At 35.2% G+C, this 23252-nt stretch overlaps 1 protein-coding gene across 7 annotated transcripts in view; it reads right to left on the bottom strand.

Moving 5' to 3' along the window:
* Positions 1-23252, bottom strand: part of LOC126819077 (microtubule-associated serine/threonine-protein kinase 2) — a 143385-nt gene that overhangs the window by 29275 nt on the left and 90858 nt on the right. For 6 of the 7 annotated variants that reach the window (XR_008787902.1, XM_056100475.1, XM_056100476.1 and 3 more), the window contains 4 exons: positions 11499-11571; positions 10914-10995; positions 3929-4089; positions 3298-3318 (listed from right to left, as the gene is read on the bottom strand). Coding sequence is in view for 6 of the 7 variants with exons in the window: in XM_056100475.1 (XP_055956450.1) it covers positions 3298-3318; positions 3929-4089; positions 10914-10995; positions 11499-11571 (337 nt within the window). In the remaining variant the exon portion in view is untranslated. The remainder of the gene's footprint in view (positions 1-3297; positions 3319-3928; positions 4090-10913; positions 10996-11498; positions 11572-23252) is intronic. The other variant, XM_056100477.1, reaches the window with a different exon arrangement.

Raw genomic sequence — 23252 nt, 5'->3', positions numbered from 1 at the left:
ATGGAAATTTTTAATATCTATTTTCTTACTAGTATAGCAAGCGTGAGAGAGAGAGAATGGGTTTTACTCTACTCAATACAAACTAGGTCATTTCGGGACTAAAATATGGTTCAATTTTATTTAAATAATTTGCTTGTGCGTGGGCATCTTTAGCAGTGGGAAAAACATGAGAAAACCCACGAGATTGGAGAAATGTGGACAATACTGCCTTATATAATTACACAAATCCATCAGTACCTGTACTCTACTTTAGTACCTGTATAGACGTTCATTATAATTATCAGGTAATAGTCAAATAAACAACTAGTAATTAACAAGCAGGTAAATCTCTTTGACCGAAATCAAAACAAAGTAATGATTTACGTCATCAAATTTCTCACAGCTTGATCCTCGCTAATAATATACTCACATTGATTTTTTAACGTCTAATTAAGAAAACAAAATCAAAATACCAACGCTAGATAATCTCTCGGCTTGGATTCAAAACAGGCCAATCATACTGTTTGCCCACAACAATTAAAGGGGCATTACAGTTCTCACTATAATAGTTAAAAAATAAATACCGTAAAGAGAATATGCCGAAAATTGCTCTACTCTCAACCAAGATATTAGCGATTGAATTTTAGGCCTAGCCTTAACCATTATTACTAAAGTCAGTACGATAAACAACAAAGTCTCGATTATCCATTTTGATATTAAATCACCCATCACAAAATGTATTCAAATCCAGTAAATATCGCAAGCTGGCCATGGCATCGAGAGTTGATTTTAGTCTGGATAATTAAGTTAATCAATGTCTAATTAATAGTTTATATAATACTTCAGACCAAAAGAAAGACCAGTAATATAGCCAGATTTAGCTTTTACATAATATATGTTTAAATGATCAATCTGGAGATATTTGAGTGTGGATTATGCTGCAAAAAATTACATAATAAATATCTAAAAAATACAAATAATAATCAACAGATTTTAATTAAATCAACATTTTTATTTTTTAACGAAATCAATGAGGTCTATTCATTTTAAATCATATTTATTTTATTGGCAGTAAAAAATAAAACCATGCCGATTATATAAATATATTAACAAACACAAGCTTTATAAGGCAGCCCATAATTGACATGCTTAACATCAACATCAGAAAGTCATCATTCATATTATAGAGAGAGAGAGAGAGAGAGAGAGAGAGAGATTAACCTCAACTTGACCCGAACTAGGTCATTTTGGTTCAATTTTATTTCAATAATTCGCTTGCACGTTGGGGTCTTTAGCAGTCGGAGGAAACCAGAGGACTCAGAGAAAACCCACGAGGTTGTATGGAGCTGTCTAACACTGTCTAACACTATTACAGATGATGGAGTATTTTCTACAATAATTCACGGTTTCTAATAGATTATCATGCATTATTCTACGACACGATGCCAGACTATGTAGTTCATTGACGCCACTAGCTATATAGAATAATTTTGTAATATTTAGCAAACAATATACAATAACAACTTTCGGTACATAACAATAAATGTTTGTTTCAATAAGATCAGATTTATTCAAAACGACTATATGTTGTCCCTTGCCAGACCCTGAATGTAAATGAAATGAACTGGGATTCCAAGCACTACTATTCTTCACTAACTGAAATAATGAAGACAGCCACAAGGGAAACTCTGATTTCATTTCCAACTCTAACATGCCGCCAATGGTATACACACAACCTTGTTTTTTTTTTGTCCCATCCCAATAACTAGATGTCTTTCCGTCCTGCACAACTAACAAGGAGAAACCAGGATGTGAAATCCCTTGGAACATTCTCGACTAACACCAAGGTCAAACCTGGGGGTAATTTCTCAACCATCCACAAGGTAGAAACTGGTAAGAGAGAGAGAGAGAGAGAGAGAGAGAGAGAAATGGGGTTTAACGTCCACTCGACACAAACTAGGTCATTTCGGGACTAACATATGGTTTAATTTTATTTCAATAATTCGCTTGCGCATAGGGGTCTTTAGCAGTGGGAGGAAACCGGATGACCCGGAGAAAACCCACGAGGTTGGACAGGCGAGCCTACTCCTTGTCACGTACAACCGGAGATTCAAAACCACGCCAGTCGACTCAACGACAGACTTTATGATACAGCGCGCACACGCTAACCATTCAGCCATCCACCCCCCCCCCCCCAGAAACTGGTAAGATCTTTCTCGACCAACACCCAGGACCACCTGGTTAGTAGACTGAGAGAGAAATGGCATTTAACGTGCACTCAATACAGACTAAGTCATTTCAGGACTAACATATGGTTCTTTAGCTGTGAGGGAAATCGGAGGACCCGGAGGAAAACCATGAGGTTGGACAGGCAATCCTATTCATAACCTAATTAGTAATTCCAATGCTATATCCACCAATGGACCATTGATTATATGAAGGCATTTCTAATGTAAAACTGTTAATGGCAATGCTACAATTGAACTGTCCGTTTACTGCTACACTGATAACAGAAAGATTCAATATCCTTTTAGAATTGTAAAGTCTTCAGAAATCTGGATTATTTCAAGCCAAACTTTTAAACTTTAATTTTAAAGTGTCAACATGATATAATGTTACAAAAAACTAACGATTGTTCGTGCTTATCTTCTGTGATATCAAGCAACATTCAAACATTTTATAAGTGTAATCATTAAAGGAGCTAAATCCCTAATATCTGGGAGAGAGAGAGAGAAATGGGGTTTAACGTCCACTCGACACAAACTAGGTCATTTCGGGACTAACATATGGTTTTATTTCAATAATTCGCTTGCGCGTAGGGGTCGTTCTTTACCTCGAGGCTAGCGAGCTAGCGTCTTACCCACTTAGCCACGTGATCCCTGATTTCAAGTTAGAGACTTAGCTACTTTAAAATTGATATATACAATATTATATATGTGGAATAAATAATAACAATGAACATTATTAGTGAGATTATCTAGAGATACAATATCTGAATAATGCGACAAAATGCAAAAGACTAAGACTCAAATCCGCTTTCCATGTACGCATTTCCGTGCATGTATTCACCGGATACATGGAAACAGTCACATTTACATTTGCATCAGACCTGAAAAACTGTGGAAACGTGTACATGGAAAATGACCCTTAGTTATTTGATTCCACTTTTCATGTACACATTTCCAGGCATGTTTTCGCCGGATACATGGAAACGGTCCCATTACATTTCCATCAGACGTGGAAACGAGTACATGGAAAACATGCCTAAGTTATTTGATTCTAAGACGAATGTAATATATAATTAAGAAGAAATCTTACTCCAGCGCAAGCCAGGATAAACTGGGTTAACCACAAGCAAGAAAAAGAGAAAAAAAATTGATCAAAATAAACATGAATCGAGGCAATATTGAATTTGGAAAGCAAAAATCTCCAAATTCATTTATAGACCAAAATTTAAAAAAAGAACAATTATTAAAATTAGTAGAATTAAAGCATAGCGTTAAAAAAAAAATTATCTATAAAACAATCATTTTTAAAGCCATGCACTTTTTCTATTTATTTGAAATGAAATGGGGTTTAACGTCCTACTGCTCCCTATTCATTTGAAGAAGTGGATAAATGTCTAAAACCGATGAATATTTAGATATGGGGTTTAACATCCTACTTTCCTACATGATTCAGCAGACTAATGAATTTTGTCTGGACAACTGTATAGCTAACTCTTATTTCAATTTTGTCATGATTTTTTTACGAGTACGCCAATCTGTACATACAAACGAAGGGACGTTGTTCCTTGTCAGGTCTTTAAATTTTGTCCTGCACAACTGACAAGGTGAAACCATGGCGACCATCATGACATCTAATCTATATTCAAGACCAATGAAATATGCCAATATTTCTTATTATTACTAGGTGGAGCCATACATTAATAATACGGTGTCATAATTACCTTAAACTGCGAGACCTCGGTCTCATCAAGGGAGACGACCTCCCGTCATCTTCTGCTCCGGTCATCTGGTCATCGTCAAAATGACTGGATAAATAAACCAGTTCTTCGGCAGTAGGGGCTGATGGGAACTGATGCAATTTTTCATGAGAAGAATAACGGGACTGAAACAGTAAACACAAATTATTTAAATTAATTAAATTTTTAAATGAGTGAAAACAGAATTAGTGAATCTATAGTTGTAGTGCGTATATGCTACATGGTTTGGAAATTCATACTTTTCCAACAATATAATCAGATATATTATAAACGGTAAATCTCTTTGATCTTTGGGGTATATTCTATGCCCGGAATAACTTGCGGTCTGAAAGTGGGGGGAGTCTTTGGATATATACAGGGGAATTTGAGGTTGGGGAATTTGAGGTTGGGGCTCTATGAATGATTGATTTAGATTAACTGAAGCTGCAAGCTCATCGTATGACGTATATAATTTAAAGTTTGGATTTTATAGCAGCCAATAATTGATGGATTACATCTAAGTTATAGACGAAGATGTAATGATACGTTGTAAAAAAATTGTAAGTTGTTCATTGTTGCATACATTTTGGCCGATGTTATATGCATGTACAGTGCGTTAGAAAAAAATCCTAACCGATACAGAATGCCGGTAAATGTTTTCCCGAGATTACCGAACGCATTTTGTTGTTATTTAAACCGGCCTGTACATTATACATGTACACGTTTTCACGGCAGCATTACTATATTACAACTCCTTCAATATAAACATTTCGTTAAAATCGAACAACGCATGTGAAATTGGATGATCGGCAACAGAATTGAATACCTGGCGTAATTGGACACCTTGACTAATTTTAATCACAACTCGGGAAATTGAACGGTCCAACTAATTATTGAACTAAACACTAGTCAATTAACGCTTGGTAATCAAAATTGCACGTTGAGATTTAAGTTGTATACAAGGACAAATTGAATGCTATTAGGCCGAATTCAATGATATTTATGAATAATTCTACATAGATTAGATAATAACGCTATTTACCCGAGATTCCACGGTACCAGTCGTATAGTGATAGTTAAGGATTGTAGCCGACAAGCTGATGAACTTGTTATTAAGAATATTAATCAACAAGTCATAATTAATTCTTTGAAACTGAGCCAAAAGTAGATTGATTTATGATATTAGTCGTTGGTTCATTATTTTATCAATCAGCCTTTTCAAACATCAAGCGATTGTAGCGGATTACAATCAGCTGCTCCCTGGTCTGTTCTTCATTGGCCAAGGGTTAGGGTTAGAGATCACATTATTGAAAATCCCAATAGATTAAAAACTTCAGTACGCAATTGACCTCCTTGGTCTGTCAATTAGACCGTTTATTTACAGTTTTTGCAGATGGTTTGATGAAAAACGGTGTGTATAGGTCTTTAGTAGTGTGAATGATTTGTTTCCAGATTAGCCAAGTATATTGTGAAATATGTTTTTTTTTTATATTCACCAAATGTATAATTACCTCGGACGTGATTTACCGATTTTTGATGTATTTGTCAATAGCGGAATTACTATTTTGAATGGATAATGGATAATAATACTACAACCACGGTAATGCGAGCATCTATGGGTTTGCTTTTTTTTATATTCACCATTTTTATTCGCACTTCATATGCAATTAATCGTAATCAAAACCAACCGATCGGATAAACAGCTCGCGGGAAAATAAACGATTCATCTAATAGTTAAACATAGTAGATAAATTAACAGGTGTTGATTTTTAAACGCCTCTCGGGAAATTGGACTGCTCGTCTAATAAATAAACGCATTAGATAAGTCAACGCTTCGGCCATTTCTAAACACCTCTCGGAGAAATTAAACAGTGTACCATTAAATTAAACTATAGTACTAATTAAACGATTTTTGTAATTTCCAAACGATTTTTATCGATATCAAACGATGTTTTGAAATTAAACTATATGCATAGTTTTTAGCGCTAAAAACCCCTTATTAAACGATACAAGTTTTACAGTGAATGAGACCTACATTCTGAGCTGAACTAATAAAATATACGGATAGAAAGAAGGTCAGAATCCTGCGATGCGGCCTACATCAGTGTTGAAGGCATTACACTTTTTTTTTATATTAAAAATGTTGTGTAACTTACAATCCCCGGTAGTGCAGGAGAAAGCCGGGGATTATTAAAATCGGTCTGGACATCTGTATGTCTGTCTGTCACACTTTTTGGGATACAATAACTCCCCTCCTAATTGACCTAGAATGTTCAAACTTTGTGTACGTGTTTATTAGGTGAATGCCTTGATAAGGGGTTTGAAGATGAGCCATTTCTGCTTAGGCTAAGCACAGATAAGGAATTTGATTACGTCAATACCTTGACTAAGTTCGATGATGAGTATTTTCTGTTTCGGCTAAGTAATTACTTCAATCTGATTGGTCGAGAATTTGGAACACAATAACATAAAGCCTGTAGGTGTTTCTTGGGTGAATGCCTTGACAGTGTTTGACCATGAAAACTTTCCGCTAAGGCTAAGCAAAGATAAGCAATTTGATTGGTTGAGACTTTGCAACACGACAACTTTGGTTCTAATTGGCTGAGAGAGATGAAACTCAGAGTATACATTTATTATATCAATACCTTGACTAAATTCGATGATGAGAATTTTCTGCTTAGTTTAAGTAGCGATAAGCAATTTGATTGGTCAAGACTTTGGAACATAACAACTCTGCATTTAATTGAGGTAGAATGTTTAAAATTGGTGAATGTCTTGACTGAGTTCAATGATTAACATTTGCCGCTAATAATAAGAAGAGCTAAGCAACTTCATTGCACGATGCTTTGGGACAAGATAACTTTGATTCAAATTGATGGAGGGAGTGACTACCAGGCACTTCAAAACTTTGAGTTCGATTGTGAACAGTTTCTGTTTTGACTAAGTATACGGTAGATAATAAGTTTGATTGCTAGATACTTTTCAAAAATATAAAGATCTAATCAATATGAGTCGTATTTGGGATTGCGGCAGGGGACATTAAGCTCTTGGCTTGTTTTCTTAATTCTGAGTACATTTTAGCAATTAAAAGTAATTTGATTGGATAATATTAAGATTGATTTTAGTGCTTAGCCAATCAAAATTGAATTATCTACTAAAATTTGGATTTTATCTTTATTTAAAATTTTGAGAAACTGGGCCCTGTCTGGTTAAATGCACGATTTGGATTGGCTACTTTTAAGTAAACTATCATACATTTTGTAGCTAGAGATCAAATCTCAGACTTTATCTATAACATTAACTGTTTTTTCCCAGATAGACTGTGATAAATCTTGCAGTAAGCCACTAAGTAAATAAGATTAGTTTCAGATCAAATCTGAGCCATTATTTACATCAAAGATTGGTTGCCAGGCAACAAAACATACATCCATAGCAGATAAATCGTGCAAGCAGTCACATATTTAATCTTTTGTGAGAGAGAGAGAGAGAAATGGGGTTAAACGGCCATTTTGGGACTAACATATGGTTCAATTTTATTTCAATAATTTGCTTGGGCATGGGGGTCTTTAGCAGTGGGAGGAAACCGGAGGATCCGGAGAAAACCCAAGAGGTTGGACAGGCGACCCTACTCCTTGTCACGTACAACTAGGGAATTGAAATCACGCCAGTTGACACAATGACAGACCTTATGATAAAGCGTGCATGTGATTTCGTCATCCAGATTTTCTGGCAGGATTTCCCCTTGTCAGTGATGCAGGACCTGACAAGAACAGCTGTCTAGTCATTCGGATGGCACAAAAAAACGAGGTCCTGTGTACATATTGGCGTGCACGTAAATGATCCCTTAACAGTTGGAATTCGAAATAAGAGTAGGCCGTAGCACAGCTGCCCTGGCTAAATTTCCCTCATAGCACACTGTATGGCGTATGCCCGTCTTCATTAGCCCAGTTTAGGAGCAGAACAGTAGGACGTTCAACCACATTTCATTTCATTTCATTGCTAACCATTCGGCCATCCCCTCCCCCCCCCTTGGAGGATTCACAAGGTTCAAAGGCCTTACCTCTGTTGAAGTAAAACAAGACCATAATTCTATAAGTAAATTAACAGAAATTACTGAAATTTAATAGGCTTCTTTGTTTCACTAATTCAAATTATGCATAAAAATTTCATATAGATCGGATGATAACTTTTGTCATTCGATCGTTCACAAGGCCCCAAAAAAGTGAAACAAAGGCCATAACTAAAATTAGCAGAAATTGCTTCAATTCAATAGGCTTCTTTGTTTCGCTAATCTAAATGATGAATATAAATTTCATACAGATCAGATGATAACTTTTTTCATTACAGTGATCACAAGGTGCAACAAAGTGAAACAAGGGCCATAACTCCAGAAGAAATTAACGGAAATTAAAAAGGCTTCTTCATCTCACTATGTAAACAACATATATTAATTTTAAAACAATCAGATGATAAATGTAATCTGTAGCGTGTTCACAAGAAATTGAAATTGTAGACAATGGACAGAGTGAGTAAGCCGCTTGCTCGCCGACCAGTAAAATATTATACTCTTAAAAAAAAGTAGGGGATATTCAGAAACAATACAAAACTGCGGAAATGTACTCCTGTTAATGTTCGGTAGTTCACGAACTACTAAAATAGTTTTAAGATGATGTTCTGTAGCGTGTTTAACACGAGGGAGCAGGAGGGAGCAGCTGTGACGTGATCAACAGTTCATAATGAGACGGAATAATTAAATACTGGTTGACAAGACTATAACCAATTACTGGTGAATAGGTATTCACTTTCAAATCCTTGCCCAAGGCTATCATAGGCCATTAATAGCAACAAATAGATGTTATTCCCTCATATCTAGTAGCTAGATGTCTGCTAATAGCATCTTAGGCTACAATAAATAGATCTTCTGTTCTTCGGGGGAAAACTTGTCCAATTTTGGTTCTTATCTGAGAGAGAGAGAGAGAGAGAGAGAGAGAGAGAGAGAGAGAGAAAAAAAAATGGGTTTTAACATCCTCTTAACACAAACTGGGTCATTTCGGAACTAACACATGGTTCAATTTTATTTCAATAACCGGAGGTTATCATCTTTAAACTTTAAAAGGAAAAAGAGTAATTTAAAAACCAAAAATTCTTGGTTGGCTTGTTCAAAAGATATTAGTTTTCTGTTTTTTTGTGAACAACCTGTTAAAATTTTGCTTCTCATTTTCTACAGGGAGGGCGGGGGGGGAGGAGGCGGGAAACCTATTTCAGAAACTTAAAAGTAATTGCGGTTGACAAGTTCAAAGTATTTAGTTTTTCTTTCTTATTAAAATTTGGGTTCTTATTATCTTTGACGGAAAAAGACTAATATAAAAATCTAAAGTACTTGGTTGCACTGTTCAAAATCTTTTAGTTCCATGAGGGGTTTAATGTGTGTGCACGTTGAATCATAAGGTCTGTCAATAAATCAAGTGGCTTTGTTTTGATTCCCCACTTATACATGACACGCCTCATGGGTTTTCTCTGAGTTTTCTGGTTTCTTCCCACAGCTAAAGACCCATATGTGCAAGCAAATTATTGAAATAAAACTGAACCATATGTTAGTCCCAAAACTACCTAGTTTGTGTCAAGTCGACGTTAAACCCCATTTCTCACACTATTAGTTCCATACCCCTTATATTTAAGTTTTGAAATTTTATACAAAACATCGTACACAAGAGAGGGGGGTGGATGGCCGAATGGTTAGCATGCGCGCGCTGTATCATACGGTCTGTCATTGAGTCAACTGGCGGGGTTTCGATTCCCCGGTTGTACGTGACAAGGAGTTGGGTGACCTGTCCACCCTCGTGGGTTTTCTCCGGGTCCTCCGGTTTCCTCCCACTGCTAAAGACCCCTACGCGCAATCGAATTATTAAAATAAAATAAAATCATGTGTTAGTCCCGAAATGACCTAGTTTGTGTCGAGTGGACGTTAAACCCCATTTCTCTCTCTCGTACACAAGAATTGAGTGGGTTATTTAATGAAGAAAACGTATAAATTCGTCTGGCCATTTTAACGTATAATCGTGGAGGTTGGTGATATTGTATAAGATGTCATATAGTCATCAAGGTGGGTGATATTATATGAAGATGATAATTGTAGTTGGCTGGACGAAATGTCAACCATGTTTAAAAAGCCTTGAAGTCAAATGTCAAATCACAAAGTAATACCAAGACAGTTCCGTGTATTATCCCTGCAGGTAGTATTATCTCGACATTAGTTTCCGCGTCATTGATCATATCCTTCATAGATCATATACAATATTCCATTTAGTCATGTCGTCTTGTAATCATGTGTATTCACGTAGGAGACTAGATATAGAACCTTGTTCATTAACTCTCTCACAATATCATACACAACTCAGGTTTCATGTAATTGTGCTGTTTTAGCAGGAGTTTCTGTATTCAAAGTTTAGTTTCAAACCATTATTGGAAAATGGTTCAAATCGGTTAAGAATCATAGAAAACTATTGGGTTTCTACTGTCACATACTTTAAAATGAAATGAAATGAAATGGGGTTTAATGTCATACTTGTCTGCTCTGACTGGGCTAATGAAGACGGGCATACGCCATATAGTGTGCTAGGGAAATTTTGCCAAGGGATCTTTTACGTGCACGCCAATGTACACACAGGACCTTGGTTTTTCATCCCATCTGAATGACTTAACAGCTGTCTTTGTCAGGCCCTCATTCCTGCACCACCACGTTGGAAAATCCTGATGAAATTCTCAGCCAATGTAAGGATCGGAAATGTGATTTCCAGGCCAGCGAGCCAGCGTCTTACCCTCTTAGCCACCGTGGCTCACCAAATTAATATTAATGCTTACATAATTTTAACAAACAGTCCAACATAATTCAATTCTATTGATGACGTAATTGAATATTTATGTGTGTTACAGAATGATGACAAAACTAAGGTAGAGCAGTGGTACTTACCGAAACATTAGAGCTACCTGGAGTATTGGTACCGTAACCTGACGAAGGTAACGACGCAAACGACCATCTTCTTCCATCACACCTGAAAATATATAAACACAGTCTATTAGGAATAAGGGTCGGAGAGAAAGAATAGGGAGAGAGAGAGAGGGTAAAGAGAGAGAGTGGGGAGGGAGACAGAGCACCACAATTTGTCAGGCTCAATCCTTTAAGTGTCTGTTATTTTGTGGGTACAGATTTCTTTGTTTTTTTCTGTGTTTTTATTGATATTATTTATACGTCTGACATAGAGGTTCAAAATGTCAAGTACTAGCTCACTGTAACCTAGGTAAAACTGTAACCTAGGTGATACTGTAACCTAGGTAACACTGTAGACCAGGTAACACTGTAACCTAGGTAACAATGTAGACCGGGTTTCATTTAACGTTGTGTATTTAAATCTAATCTCTTTAACATTTATTATATATGAAATCTTTGTTTAAAAATTGGTAAAAATCATCTACAATCACCAAAAAACGTTTAATTTGTACTTGTACTGAACTTTAGGTTTATCCATTCAAAGATTATTTTAAATCTGTGACTTACTTTTTGATGGCTTGAAATGCGAAATTTCCATGTTGACTAGGTGACAAGTTTCTTGGACTTTCGTGGGGGCTTCCTGGAAAAAAAAAATAACAATAACATATAAATAAATGGCTATTTTAAATAGTATCAATATAAAAGTCATAAAATAAACTGGTAACGTAGTTTAACCCACAATTTTCGTTCTATGAAACAAAACTCTTTGTTTCAATTGTTCCATGCAAAACAATGTATTTCGACTGTTCCTGGAATCACCAATGACAATGTGCTTCAATGGTTCCAGTCAACACAATGTGCTTCCATGCTTTCAGTCAACACTATGTTCCATGGATCACAGTGTATTTCATTGTTTCCATGGATCACACTGCATTTCAATGGTTCCATGGATCACAGTGTATTTCATTGTTTCCATGGATCACACTGTATTTCAATGTTCCATGGATCACACTGTATTTCAATGTTTCCATGGATCACACTGTATTTCAATGTTCCATGGATCACACTGTATTTCAATGTTTCCATTGCAATCCATGGACCAAGGGAAAAAAAAATGTGTTTCAAACGTTCCATTTAACATAACGTGTTTCAATGTCTCTAATTACACAAACAATGTATTTGAATAGTTCTAGAAATCCCATTTGATTTGAACAGTTCTAGAAATCCCAATTTTTTTTAATAGTTCCAGTACAACTTTAACACAAATAGCTGTATTTAAATAGTGTCGCAATTAACTTCAAGATTTACAGTAAAACAAATACCTGTTCTTAATTTGTGTCGCATATCCGTTACAATATTTTATACTATCTTTGTGACATCTTCACAGTCACTGAATTAAATCTTGATTACAAAAAACAAGACGTTTATACATGCCAAATTCATGATCAGAAGCATATTATGGCGTTCATTATCGACTAAAAACATATCTTACGTCTTACATTTTCTGGAAACATGTTGTACCTACGCAAAAACAGATGACAACTGATTGGTCTTCCTACCTAATTGGTTCAATCATACGTATCATACTACAAAACAACGGTTTATCTAGTCGACGTATTACCAAATAATGGGCTATTTTGTACATGGATATATATTATTATTGGAGATAAAAATAGTCGTTGATATAAAACTCAATTGATCCACGTTGATATGTTACTGATCTGTAGGAATATGATATCATTAACCACTCAAATCTTTTCATTTAATTGCTGCACAGAGAATGAAGAAAGCAGACGCGTTAGAACATGACGATGAAGAATACCTCTTAAAACAATTCCTATCGTCAGGTAAGTTTTATACTTTAAACCAGTGTTGAGATTTCAAAATTTTTCTTGTTAGATATTTTTACCGAAAATAAATGGGCATAAAATGGGCATAACTGATTATTTTAGCAGGTAGTTTCTGACCACAATTAAATATCACAAGTCAACAAAATATTCAAATTCGTACGTAATAAAAAAATAGTTGCACCTCGTTATTTTTCATATTTAATCCCTGTATGGTATTCAAATTGATGTCAGTAATATTCCTACAAAATTACATGTTGTCGTAATACGATAGAAGGAATGTGTGCCGACTATAGATGACCCGTAACTGTTTCAAATTCACGCACCTAAGAAAAATAGGTGCACAACATTGTTTTTCATATTTAATTGTCCCCATGGACAATTCGTCCCGAGCTATTTGTCCCCAATAATGGAGCCAAATTGTCCATTGTCCTCAGGGACAAATTGTCTGGGAACGAATTATCCGGTGAAGAATTGTCCGGGGACGAGTTGTCAGGTGACAAGTTGTCCTGGGACGAATTGTCCCTTACCCGTAAATGTGGGACGTTAAACTCCATTTTATTTCATTTTTAAATATCCATTCTACCAAATACGTCCTATACTGTTAATGAGATTTCACTCAGCACCATTTTAAAACCAAAACTCCCATTAAGCCTCTTAATACTGTTTGAATATCAGCTATGAAGTCATGTGACAAGAATTTCTTGAGTCATATTAAGAATTTGTAACATGTAGAGAATAGTTTTCAGTTGATCAAAGATCGTAGTAAGGCAACCATTTCAGTGTAAATTTAGAAGCTCATTGATATCTGGTTCCCATTGATTAATTGATTTTGTTGTCAAGTTGTGCATGTTTAACGCTGGTTTATATCAGTTTCAACAGTCCAGATCTGTACTGGAAATAACTCTCAGATAACATAGGACTATCAAATGATGGTAATTTAATCTTAAAACTTGACAATTCCAGTAAAATCAACTTGACAATTGGTTGTTTTTATCATAAATGAACTTGACAAGTGGTTGTTTTATCATAATTCAAGTAAAATGAACTTGACAATTGGTTGTTTTTATCATAAATGAACAATTGGTTGTTTTTATCGTAATCCAAGTAAAATGAACTTGACAATTAGTTGTTTTTATCATAGTCCAAGTAAAATGAACTTGACAATTGGTTGTTTTTATCATAAACCCAGGAAAATGAACTTGACAATTGGTTGTTTTTATCATAATCCAAGTAAAATGAACTTGACAATTGGTTGTTTTTATCATAATTCCAGGTAAAATGAACTTGGCAATTGGTTGTTTTTATCATAAACACAGTAAAATGAACTTGACAATTGGTTGTTTTTATCATAAACACAGTAAAATAAAATTGGCAATTGGTTGTTTTGATTATAGTCCCAGTAAAATAAACTTGACAACTGGTTGCTTTTATCATAAATAAACTTGACAATTGGTTGTCCAGTAAAATCAACCAGTTTTATTTAATTTGATCAATATACGACAGCATGATGGAACAGTAGAGAGGACATGGGATACATTATGATTATGATTTTTAGTTTTTGGAAAATATCAAATGATACACTGGTTAACCCCCACTGAAATGTACCAGTAAAATACAAAAATTTCAATATTCAAACATTTTAAATTCTTATTCAACAAATCACAATTTGACCCATATTACATGATTCTCAGACATCCAAAAAACAAGTTCCAAACCAATCAGAATCAATCTGATGAAAATACAGATCTATATTTTGTTTCGTTTTTTTATACTTTCGATTGCCTACACTACATGAAGATCTGACAAGTTATAGCAATAGGTCACGTCAGGGGTCAAAAGACCGACTTATGACCCGATGATGTCAGACATTTGATTAACCAATCAGCATTGATGTTACTAGTGGATTACCCACAGTTCAGTGCAAAACATGCCAAAAGCTCGCCGTGACAGACCGTTTCATTGGCTTATCCCTGACACCATTCAGAACACGAGTTAAATAACAACTCTTCCAGATCCAAGTGTAGTAAAGACAAGTAAAACGAAATTTTGAACTATAAAAACGAAACGAAATAGGATCTGTGTTTTAACCAGATTGGATCAGGATCAATTTACATCTGACCTGCCATGTAAATGATTGATATATTTTGTATCTAGAAACGTTTGTTGTCATTTATCTGGGATACTTTACAAGATTACAATTGAAACTGATATAAGATGACTGGTCGTTCGGGGAAACGGAGACTCAATTAACTGGGATTTATTTCTAGTTTTTGATTGATACAGTAATTAAAGACTAGGTGGCCAGTTAGGATTACATGCCTACAGTTCATTTCTCCAACCATAAAAATAATCCTGTTTATTCTTTATATGTGTTGCTATGGTAACTGACCAGAACTGGAAAGACTGAAGTAATAGAAAATGGAGATGGCAAATGGTACTACTACTACTGAACACCTAATGACCCTATAAATACAAGTTTATCTTATAAAGTACAAAATAATCTATATCTATATTTAGAGAGAGAGAGAGAGAGAGTTGAATTTTCACTCAATGCAAACTAGTCATTTAGCAGTGTGAGGAAACCAGAGGACCCGGAGGAAACCCACAAGGTTGGGCAGGCAACAATAATCCTTGTCACATACAGGATCGAAACCACCATATTTGACTCAATGCTAGACCTTATAAATTACCCCCCCCACACACACGCACAAATATCGTCTGTCAATCTTTCGTAAACAAGTTTATTGATACATGATCTGTGATTGATTGATAGATACAGAGATATCAATAGTTGACATGTCGTAAATAAATTATCAATCATCATATTGATAATATACTAACGGTGATTAGATTTATCATGATATGTTCGGTCAATAACAGTACATCACCGTAATCAACAGGTTAGGTCAATAATATCACATCACCGTAATCAACCATCATCAATTTAATAATATTTCTTACACTAATTAATTTACTTCTCCTGGTCAATTTATCGCATGTCTTTCATAAGTCATCATTAACTAAGTATTGTTTTTTTTTACATGGACATAATGTCCAATATTTCATATCATTAGCTTGATAATGCCTAGAGAATCTTAGTCAAAACGTCAGTAATAAACATTAATCATTTCCATAAAGTTGTCTCCAGTGTATTTCTATTTACATTTACTTTTTATTATTATATTCTAGACATACAAGATTAGAGAAGTTAAGTCGCTCCATACAACTATCTCCTGTGTATTTCGTGCTCATTAATTAGTAATGCTTTTTACATACATTCTACAATGGTCCATTATATATTCTATATTTTACGTCTCTGATAAAGACTTAGTGGAGTCAAATTGTCGCTCAGTAATAAAAAATAAATGTGTTCCATAGAATTGTCTTCAGTGTATTTGCAGGTCCGTAATTGAGTATTATTTTTTTTACATACATACATATACATTGTACAATGTTCTATCATATTCTATATTTTATGTCGCTTGATAAAGACTTGAGAAGCTTATCTGTAGTCAAATTGTCACTCAGTAATAAAAGATGAATGTATTACATAGAATCGTCTCCAGTGTATTTGTAGGTCTGTAATTCAGTAAATTTAGTTTTTACATACATTGTACATTGCTCTATCATATTCTATATTTTATGTCTCTTGATAAAGACTTACTGGAGTCATAAGTGTCGCTCGGTAATAAAAACTAAATGTATTACATAGAATCGTCTCCAGTTTATTTCCAGCTCCGTAATTTAGTATTGCTTTATAAAGATTAGAAAAGATTACTCTGTAACCTGGGTATCATTTAATCTTGTGTATTTAGCACTAATTTCTTTCACATTCATTCAATATCAAATCTTTGTTTAAAAATTCGTAAAAATCGTTTAAAATCACCCAAAATCATTGAATTTGTACTTGTGTCCAGTTTAAAGCTGCCCATTCAATTTTGATAACGAGTGTCCAATTTGCAAGCGTTTAATTTCTCGATCAATTTTGATAATGAGTGTCCAATTTGCAAGTGTTTAATTTCTCGATCACTGTTAAAAAAACAAACAACCCAATTGATTAATGATGTATAATGATTAATTTTTAAACAAACAGTGGTCAGGAAATTAAATACTTGTAAACTGGACACTCATTATCAAAATTAATCAGTCAGCTTTAAACTGGACACAAGTACAAATAAGATGATTTTGGTGATTTTTAATGATTTTTACAAATTTTTAAACAAAGATTTGATATTGAATGAATGTAAAAGCAATTAGTGCTAGATACACAAGATTAAATTATACCCAGGTTACAGTGTTTATTGGTAGCTCAATAATTAATATTACTTTTATTCCTCTGTATTTTCAGTACTTGTATATTATACCAATGTTTCCTCAATATTTTCAGCTCAGTAATTAAGTAATGGTTTTTACATATACATACATAATCTTTCATTATATATAATATTTTAAGCCGCTTGATCAAGTGTAGGGAAGCTTAATCATAATGTCACTCAATAGTAATTATATTGATAGAACTGTTTCCTGTGTAATTATTCTAGGTCAGTAATTAAGTGTTGTCTTGTAACCTTGTCATATGCTAGTCCCAAAAAGACTAGAGATAACTACAGAGAAATGGGGTTTAACGTCCACTCGACACAAACTAGATCATTTCGGGACTAACACATGGTTAAATTTTATTTCAATAATTCGCTTGCGCGTATGGGTCTTTAGTTGTGGGAGGAACCGGAAAAAACCATGAGGTTGGACAGGCGACCCCACTCCTTGTCATGTACAACAGGGGATTCGAAACCACGCCAGTTGACTCAATGACAGACCTTATGATACAGCGCGCACGTGCTAACCATTCGGCCATCCAACCCCCAAACTAGTAGAAACATCACTCATTAATAAACAGTAATAAAACTGTGATCTGTTTAATTATGGTTCAGTGAGAGACAGAAGAGAGAGAGAAGAGAGAGAGAGAGACCATGTCGTTTCGCGACTAACATATGATTGGATTTTATTTCAAAAATTCGCTTGAACAGGCGACCATACTTGTTATGTACAAGCTGGGAATCAAAACCCCACTTGACTCAATAACAGACCTTAGAATCTAAAGCATTCGGCCAGCCAACCCCCCCAAATTATTTCAATTCATACTGATATAGACATACACGGCATCAACATGTAGAAGCTGGGCATCGAAACCATACCACTTGACTCAATAACAGACCTTAGAATCTAAAGTGCACGCTTTAGACCATTTGGCACCCACATTATTTCAATCTATACTGATATATACATACCCGGCATCAACATATTATGTCGACTACGACGAAACCGTGATCTCGCTCGATGTCGACCATCATCAACATGATAGTATCCATAATGAAGATTCTCAACGGAACTTGATACACATACACTGTTTGATCTTCGTCGCACTAGAAGAACATCGTCATCCATTTTTAATATCCGTATCACTCTAACAGGACTATAGTAATTTTATCTCTTTATGTATTTATACGGGGGATTTAACCCAATCTCCAACTTATAAAACTAAATAACTTTAATATCATTCATTGTCATGTAGTCACTCATAAATCATCGCAATTCCAATACACAGTAATCTTGTTTTTTTATTCACTTCCTCGTTCACTTCATTATAACAAAAATATAAAAAACCTCCACTGAATTTATTCTTTCAATTATTTAAAAGTAATGAGTTAGAAAAGATAATGAAATACAAAAGAAATCACCACAATTTCAATATACTATAATCCTTTTTTTTATTCACTTCGTCGTTTACTTCATTTTAAAAAAACTCATTGCATTTATTCGTTCAATTACTTGAAAGTAATCGGTTTTAAAATCTAGCAAATACAACAGAAATTCCATTCCATTCCATTTTTAAAAAAAACGGAAAGAATTTATACATCAATTATTTGAAAGTAATGGGTTTTAAAAACTAGTGAACACAAAAGACATATCATTTTGTGAAGACGGTATCGTAAGATCAATAACATATACGCTAGAAGTGGAAAGACAGAATCTATAAGGCCAACTGGTTTTTCATATCAAATTTTTTCAATAACTGCCATCGTATAATAATAATTCAATACCCCCGAAAGAATAGATCATGTGACTGGTCCTTTTAATAACTGTGAAAACCACACGTCGAACTGAAAGCCTGTCTGCTATATCATCAAATAATTCTGGTTATATTTATAAATGAACACCCATTATTTAAATCTATCTGACAGGTCGAAATATCTTTACGCTAGTCGACATCCACCGCTTGGAACGAATGGAATTTACCATTGTGGTCGACCTCTGATATTAACGGTAACAATAAGATATTTAAATTATGTATTAGAACACAATCACAGTACAATGTCCACGTCGAGTCTTGATTCCAGTCATACGAGATATATGTTCATCTTTCGGTCGTGTCTTCCATGTTGACTGATGTGACAACATCCATGACACATGAATTAACAATACCCGAGTAACGGTAGTAGAATTACGTTAACTGTAAACTTTGAGACTTCACTCCTCTGTCGTTTAAATTTGTTGATTTATGGTATTGAGCGTAAAGCTGTATAGATGATGATCTGGTTGAATCAAGCCAGTAAGGTTGTACTCATAATTCTCATCAGATGCTGCAACACACCGTCACAGGAGTAAATTCAATCAATAATCATGTTGTTTAGCTGGTTGCCGTCTGCTCGTAGTAATATAGTCCCTTAGAATAGTACCTAGATCATGTACGATCCATGTAGTTATATCACCATCACACCAATATCCTATAGCTAGTTGGCGTCTGCTTGTAGTAATATAGTCCGCTAGAATAGTACGCAATCACATGTACGACCCGTCGCGCCAATATCCTATAACTGGTTGGCATCTGTAGTAATATAGTTCCTTAGAATAGTACCTAGATCAGGTACGCCCCGTGTAGTTATATCACCATCACACCAATATCCTATAGCTGGTTGGCGTTTGTCTATAGTAATATAGTCCGCTAGAATAGTATGTAAAGCACATGTACGACCTGTCACGCCAATATCCTATAGCTGGTTGGTGTCTGTAGTAATATAGTCGGCTAGAATAGTAAGTAATTCACATGTACGACCAAAATTCTGAAATTGGTTACAGTTTCCTTGTACAAATGTATTTATATCACCATCAGACCAATATCGTATAACTGGTTATCTTCTGCTCTCCCGTCTCACTGTTTCTTGTCTATCAAATGATTCAAGTACTGTGACTAAAACTTTAAACATGCTTCATAATTACATCAGCAGCCTAGCTATTGGTCATATCAAATATGGGTCATAAATATATCAAAATATTTTTTTTTTTCAAATTGTTTTATTAATCATCTAGATGTCTCATCTCATATTAAAGGAACTGTTCCATACATATTTCAATAAGACAGAGAGAGAAATGGGGTTTAACATCCACTCAACACAAACTAGGTCATTTTGGGACTAACACATCGTTCAATTTTATTTCAATAATTCACTTGCACATTGGGGTCTTTAGCAATGGAAGGAAACCAAAGGACCCGGAGAAAACCCACGAGGTTGGACAGGCGACCCTACTCCTTGTCACGTACAACTGGGGAATTGAAACCACGCCAGTTGACTCAATGACAGACCTCATGATACAGCGCACACATGCTAACCTGTAACCATTCGGCAATCCAACCCCCCCTGTTCAAATGTAAGTTAAGTGTAAGCTATAAACAATTTTAAAACAAGAAAATCAAAGAAAGTAATTAATGTCCTGTGACACCATGTAATTAACATAAAATCAACTTGTGTTTTAAATTAATTATTTCCATTTGAGAACAAATATTTCTAGGAACTGTTTTCAATGTCGGACATTTTTTCCCAAAAATAAAGGGGCATAACTCTTATCATTATTTAAGCAGGCCTTTTCAAACCACAATTAAGAATCACGCGTCAACAAAATATTCAAATTCATATGTAATAAAAGATAGGTACACCTCATTATATTTCATGTTAAATTCCCGTGCTAAATACCCTAACCTAGGCCAACAATTAGCCACCAAAGATAACATAAAAAAATCATCAAATTATCAAATGTTTCAACTTTTCAATGTAAATATTCTCGTCAAGATAAGGGTACATGACCCTGAACCAACGATAATAAAGTAATCAGTTATTGTATATATATATATAAAATAATGTCCGCTCGACTCATCATCATCAATAATTAATATATTCAATTAATCATTAGTCGTACATGTTTGTACAGGTAAGAATCAATATGTCGTCACCAGGTAAAACAGGTGAGTAAATGATCAAATTACTCATTGTGTGACCAGTCAACATTATTAACAATTAATCATATAGTTGAAAAGGGGTGTTTAACCTGATACTGTATGATCAACTACCTCAATAATCACCTTAAAATCTGTTTTGTAATACCGTTGAGTGGGGATTTTGAGAGAAAGAGAGTGTCCACTTTACAAGTGTTTAATTTCTCAATCACTGTTGAAAAAAAACCAACCCAATTGATTAATGATGTATAATGATTAATGTTTGGACAGTGGTCAGGAAATTAAATACATGTAAGATACACAAGATTAAATGATACCTGGGTTACAGTGATACCTATGGTGCAATGACCCCTCTTCTTTAATACAATTTTCCTGAATAAAAAAAATTGGCCCACCCAGAAAATCAATTATTAACCCCAGTTAGGTCGAAAGTTAGTTAGTAAGTAGAGCATTATGTAATATTTAAATGACTCAGTTGAATAATTGATTTGTAGGCCTAATGTGTAAGAGACCCGAGAAAAAAAAAAATCGACCCATGTGGCAAAAAAAAAAAATCAGCCCATTTGCCTATCTGGACTAAGATCAGGGGGGTGCCCCCCCCTCCCCCCAAAAAAACCCTCCTGTTGTGCGCCCCTAATTTGGTGTACAAGAAATAATTATGTTCAGTCATATGACACTTGTGTAAATCATGGTCGTTACTCAAACACAAGGAATAAATAAATGGCCAGCATTTGTTTACAACAAAAATACACCATTCACATAGAAACTTTCCTGTTTGATCCACAAAATTTTTTTTTTTTAAAAACAGTCATGTGATTTGTTCAAACTTTAAAGATGACTTCCCAAATGTTACTGAATATACTCTGATAAAACAAGAGAGAGAGAGAGAGAGAGAGAGGGAGGGAGAAATTGGGTTTAACGTCCACTCGACACACACTAGGTTATTTCGGGACTAACATATGGTTCAATTTTATTTCAATAAATCGCTTGTGTGTAGGGGTCTTTATCAGCGAGAGGAAACCGAAGGACCCTGAGAAAACCCATGAGGTTGGACAGGCAACTCTACTCTGTCACATACAACCGGGAAATTGAAACCACTCCAGTTGACTCATTCGGCCATCCAACCCCACTTAAAACAGCACAAATAACTACACGATACCTGGAGTTACAGTGTATATTATTTTAATAGTTTGCTATGCATATATATATGTGTCTTTAGCAGTGGGAAGAAACCAGAGAACCCGGAGAAACCCACAAGGTTGGGCAGACAACCCTACTCCTTGTCACGTACAACCAGGGAATCAAAACCATGCCAGTTGACTCAATAACAGCTCTAAAGCACACAGTTTAGACCACTTTACTACCCAACCTCCAGGCTATATCCACTGGATGAACAAACTGGGTAACATAACTCAATAACGGAGATTCAATCACTCACTTGATAATCTAGATGATCAATTACATAGACATGCTTATCAAGATACTTATTCAATAAATCTTATAAAGTGAACTAATTTGTCATATTTAAATCTTTTTCCTTTGTTTTATTAGTTCCTCGACATTTTCCGGTCTGATTTGTCCTTGTCAGTGGTACAGGAAGGAGTGTCTGGGAATGAATAGTATCATGGCGTTGGATGGTACTGATTGAAAAGAAATGAAATGGAGTTTAACGTCCTACTGTTCTGCTCCTAACCTGGGCTAATGAAGACGGGCATACGCCATACAGTGTGCTATGAGGGAAATTTTGCCCGGACAGCGGCACTATGGCCTACTCTTATATCGAATTCCAACTGCCAAGGGATCTTTTACGTGCACGCCAATGTGTACACGGGACCTCGGTTTTTCGTCCCATCCGAACGACTAGACAGCTTTCCTTGTCAGCCCCTCCGTCCTGCATCACTGACAAGGGAGAACCACGCCGGAAAATCTGGATGGACTTTCTCGGCTAATGCATGGTACTGATTGAATACGTTTCTAGATGTGTTTGTGTCAGACTTTACCATGTGTACTAAATAGAGAGAGATATGGGGTTTAACGTCCACTCGACACAAACCAGGTCATTTCGGGACTAACATATGGTTCAATTTTATTTCCATAATTCGCTTGCGCGTAGGGGTCTTTAGCAGAGGGAGGAAACAGGAGGACCCGGAGAAAACCCACGAAGTTGGACAGGCGTGTGCT

Source organism: Patella vulgata, chromosome 4 (genome assembly GCF_932274485.2).
Source record: "Patella vulgata chromosome 4, xgPatVulg1.2, whole genome shotgun sequence".
Taxonomy (NCBI): Eukaryota; Metazoa; Mollusca; class Gastropoda; family Patellidae; genus Patella; species Patella vulgata.
The sequence above is the reverse complement of the archived record's forward strand: the minus strand, read 5'-3'. Positions and strand labels throughout refer to the sequence as shown.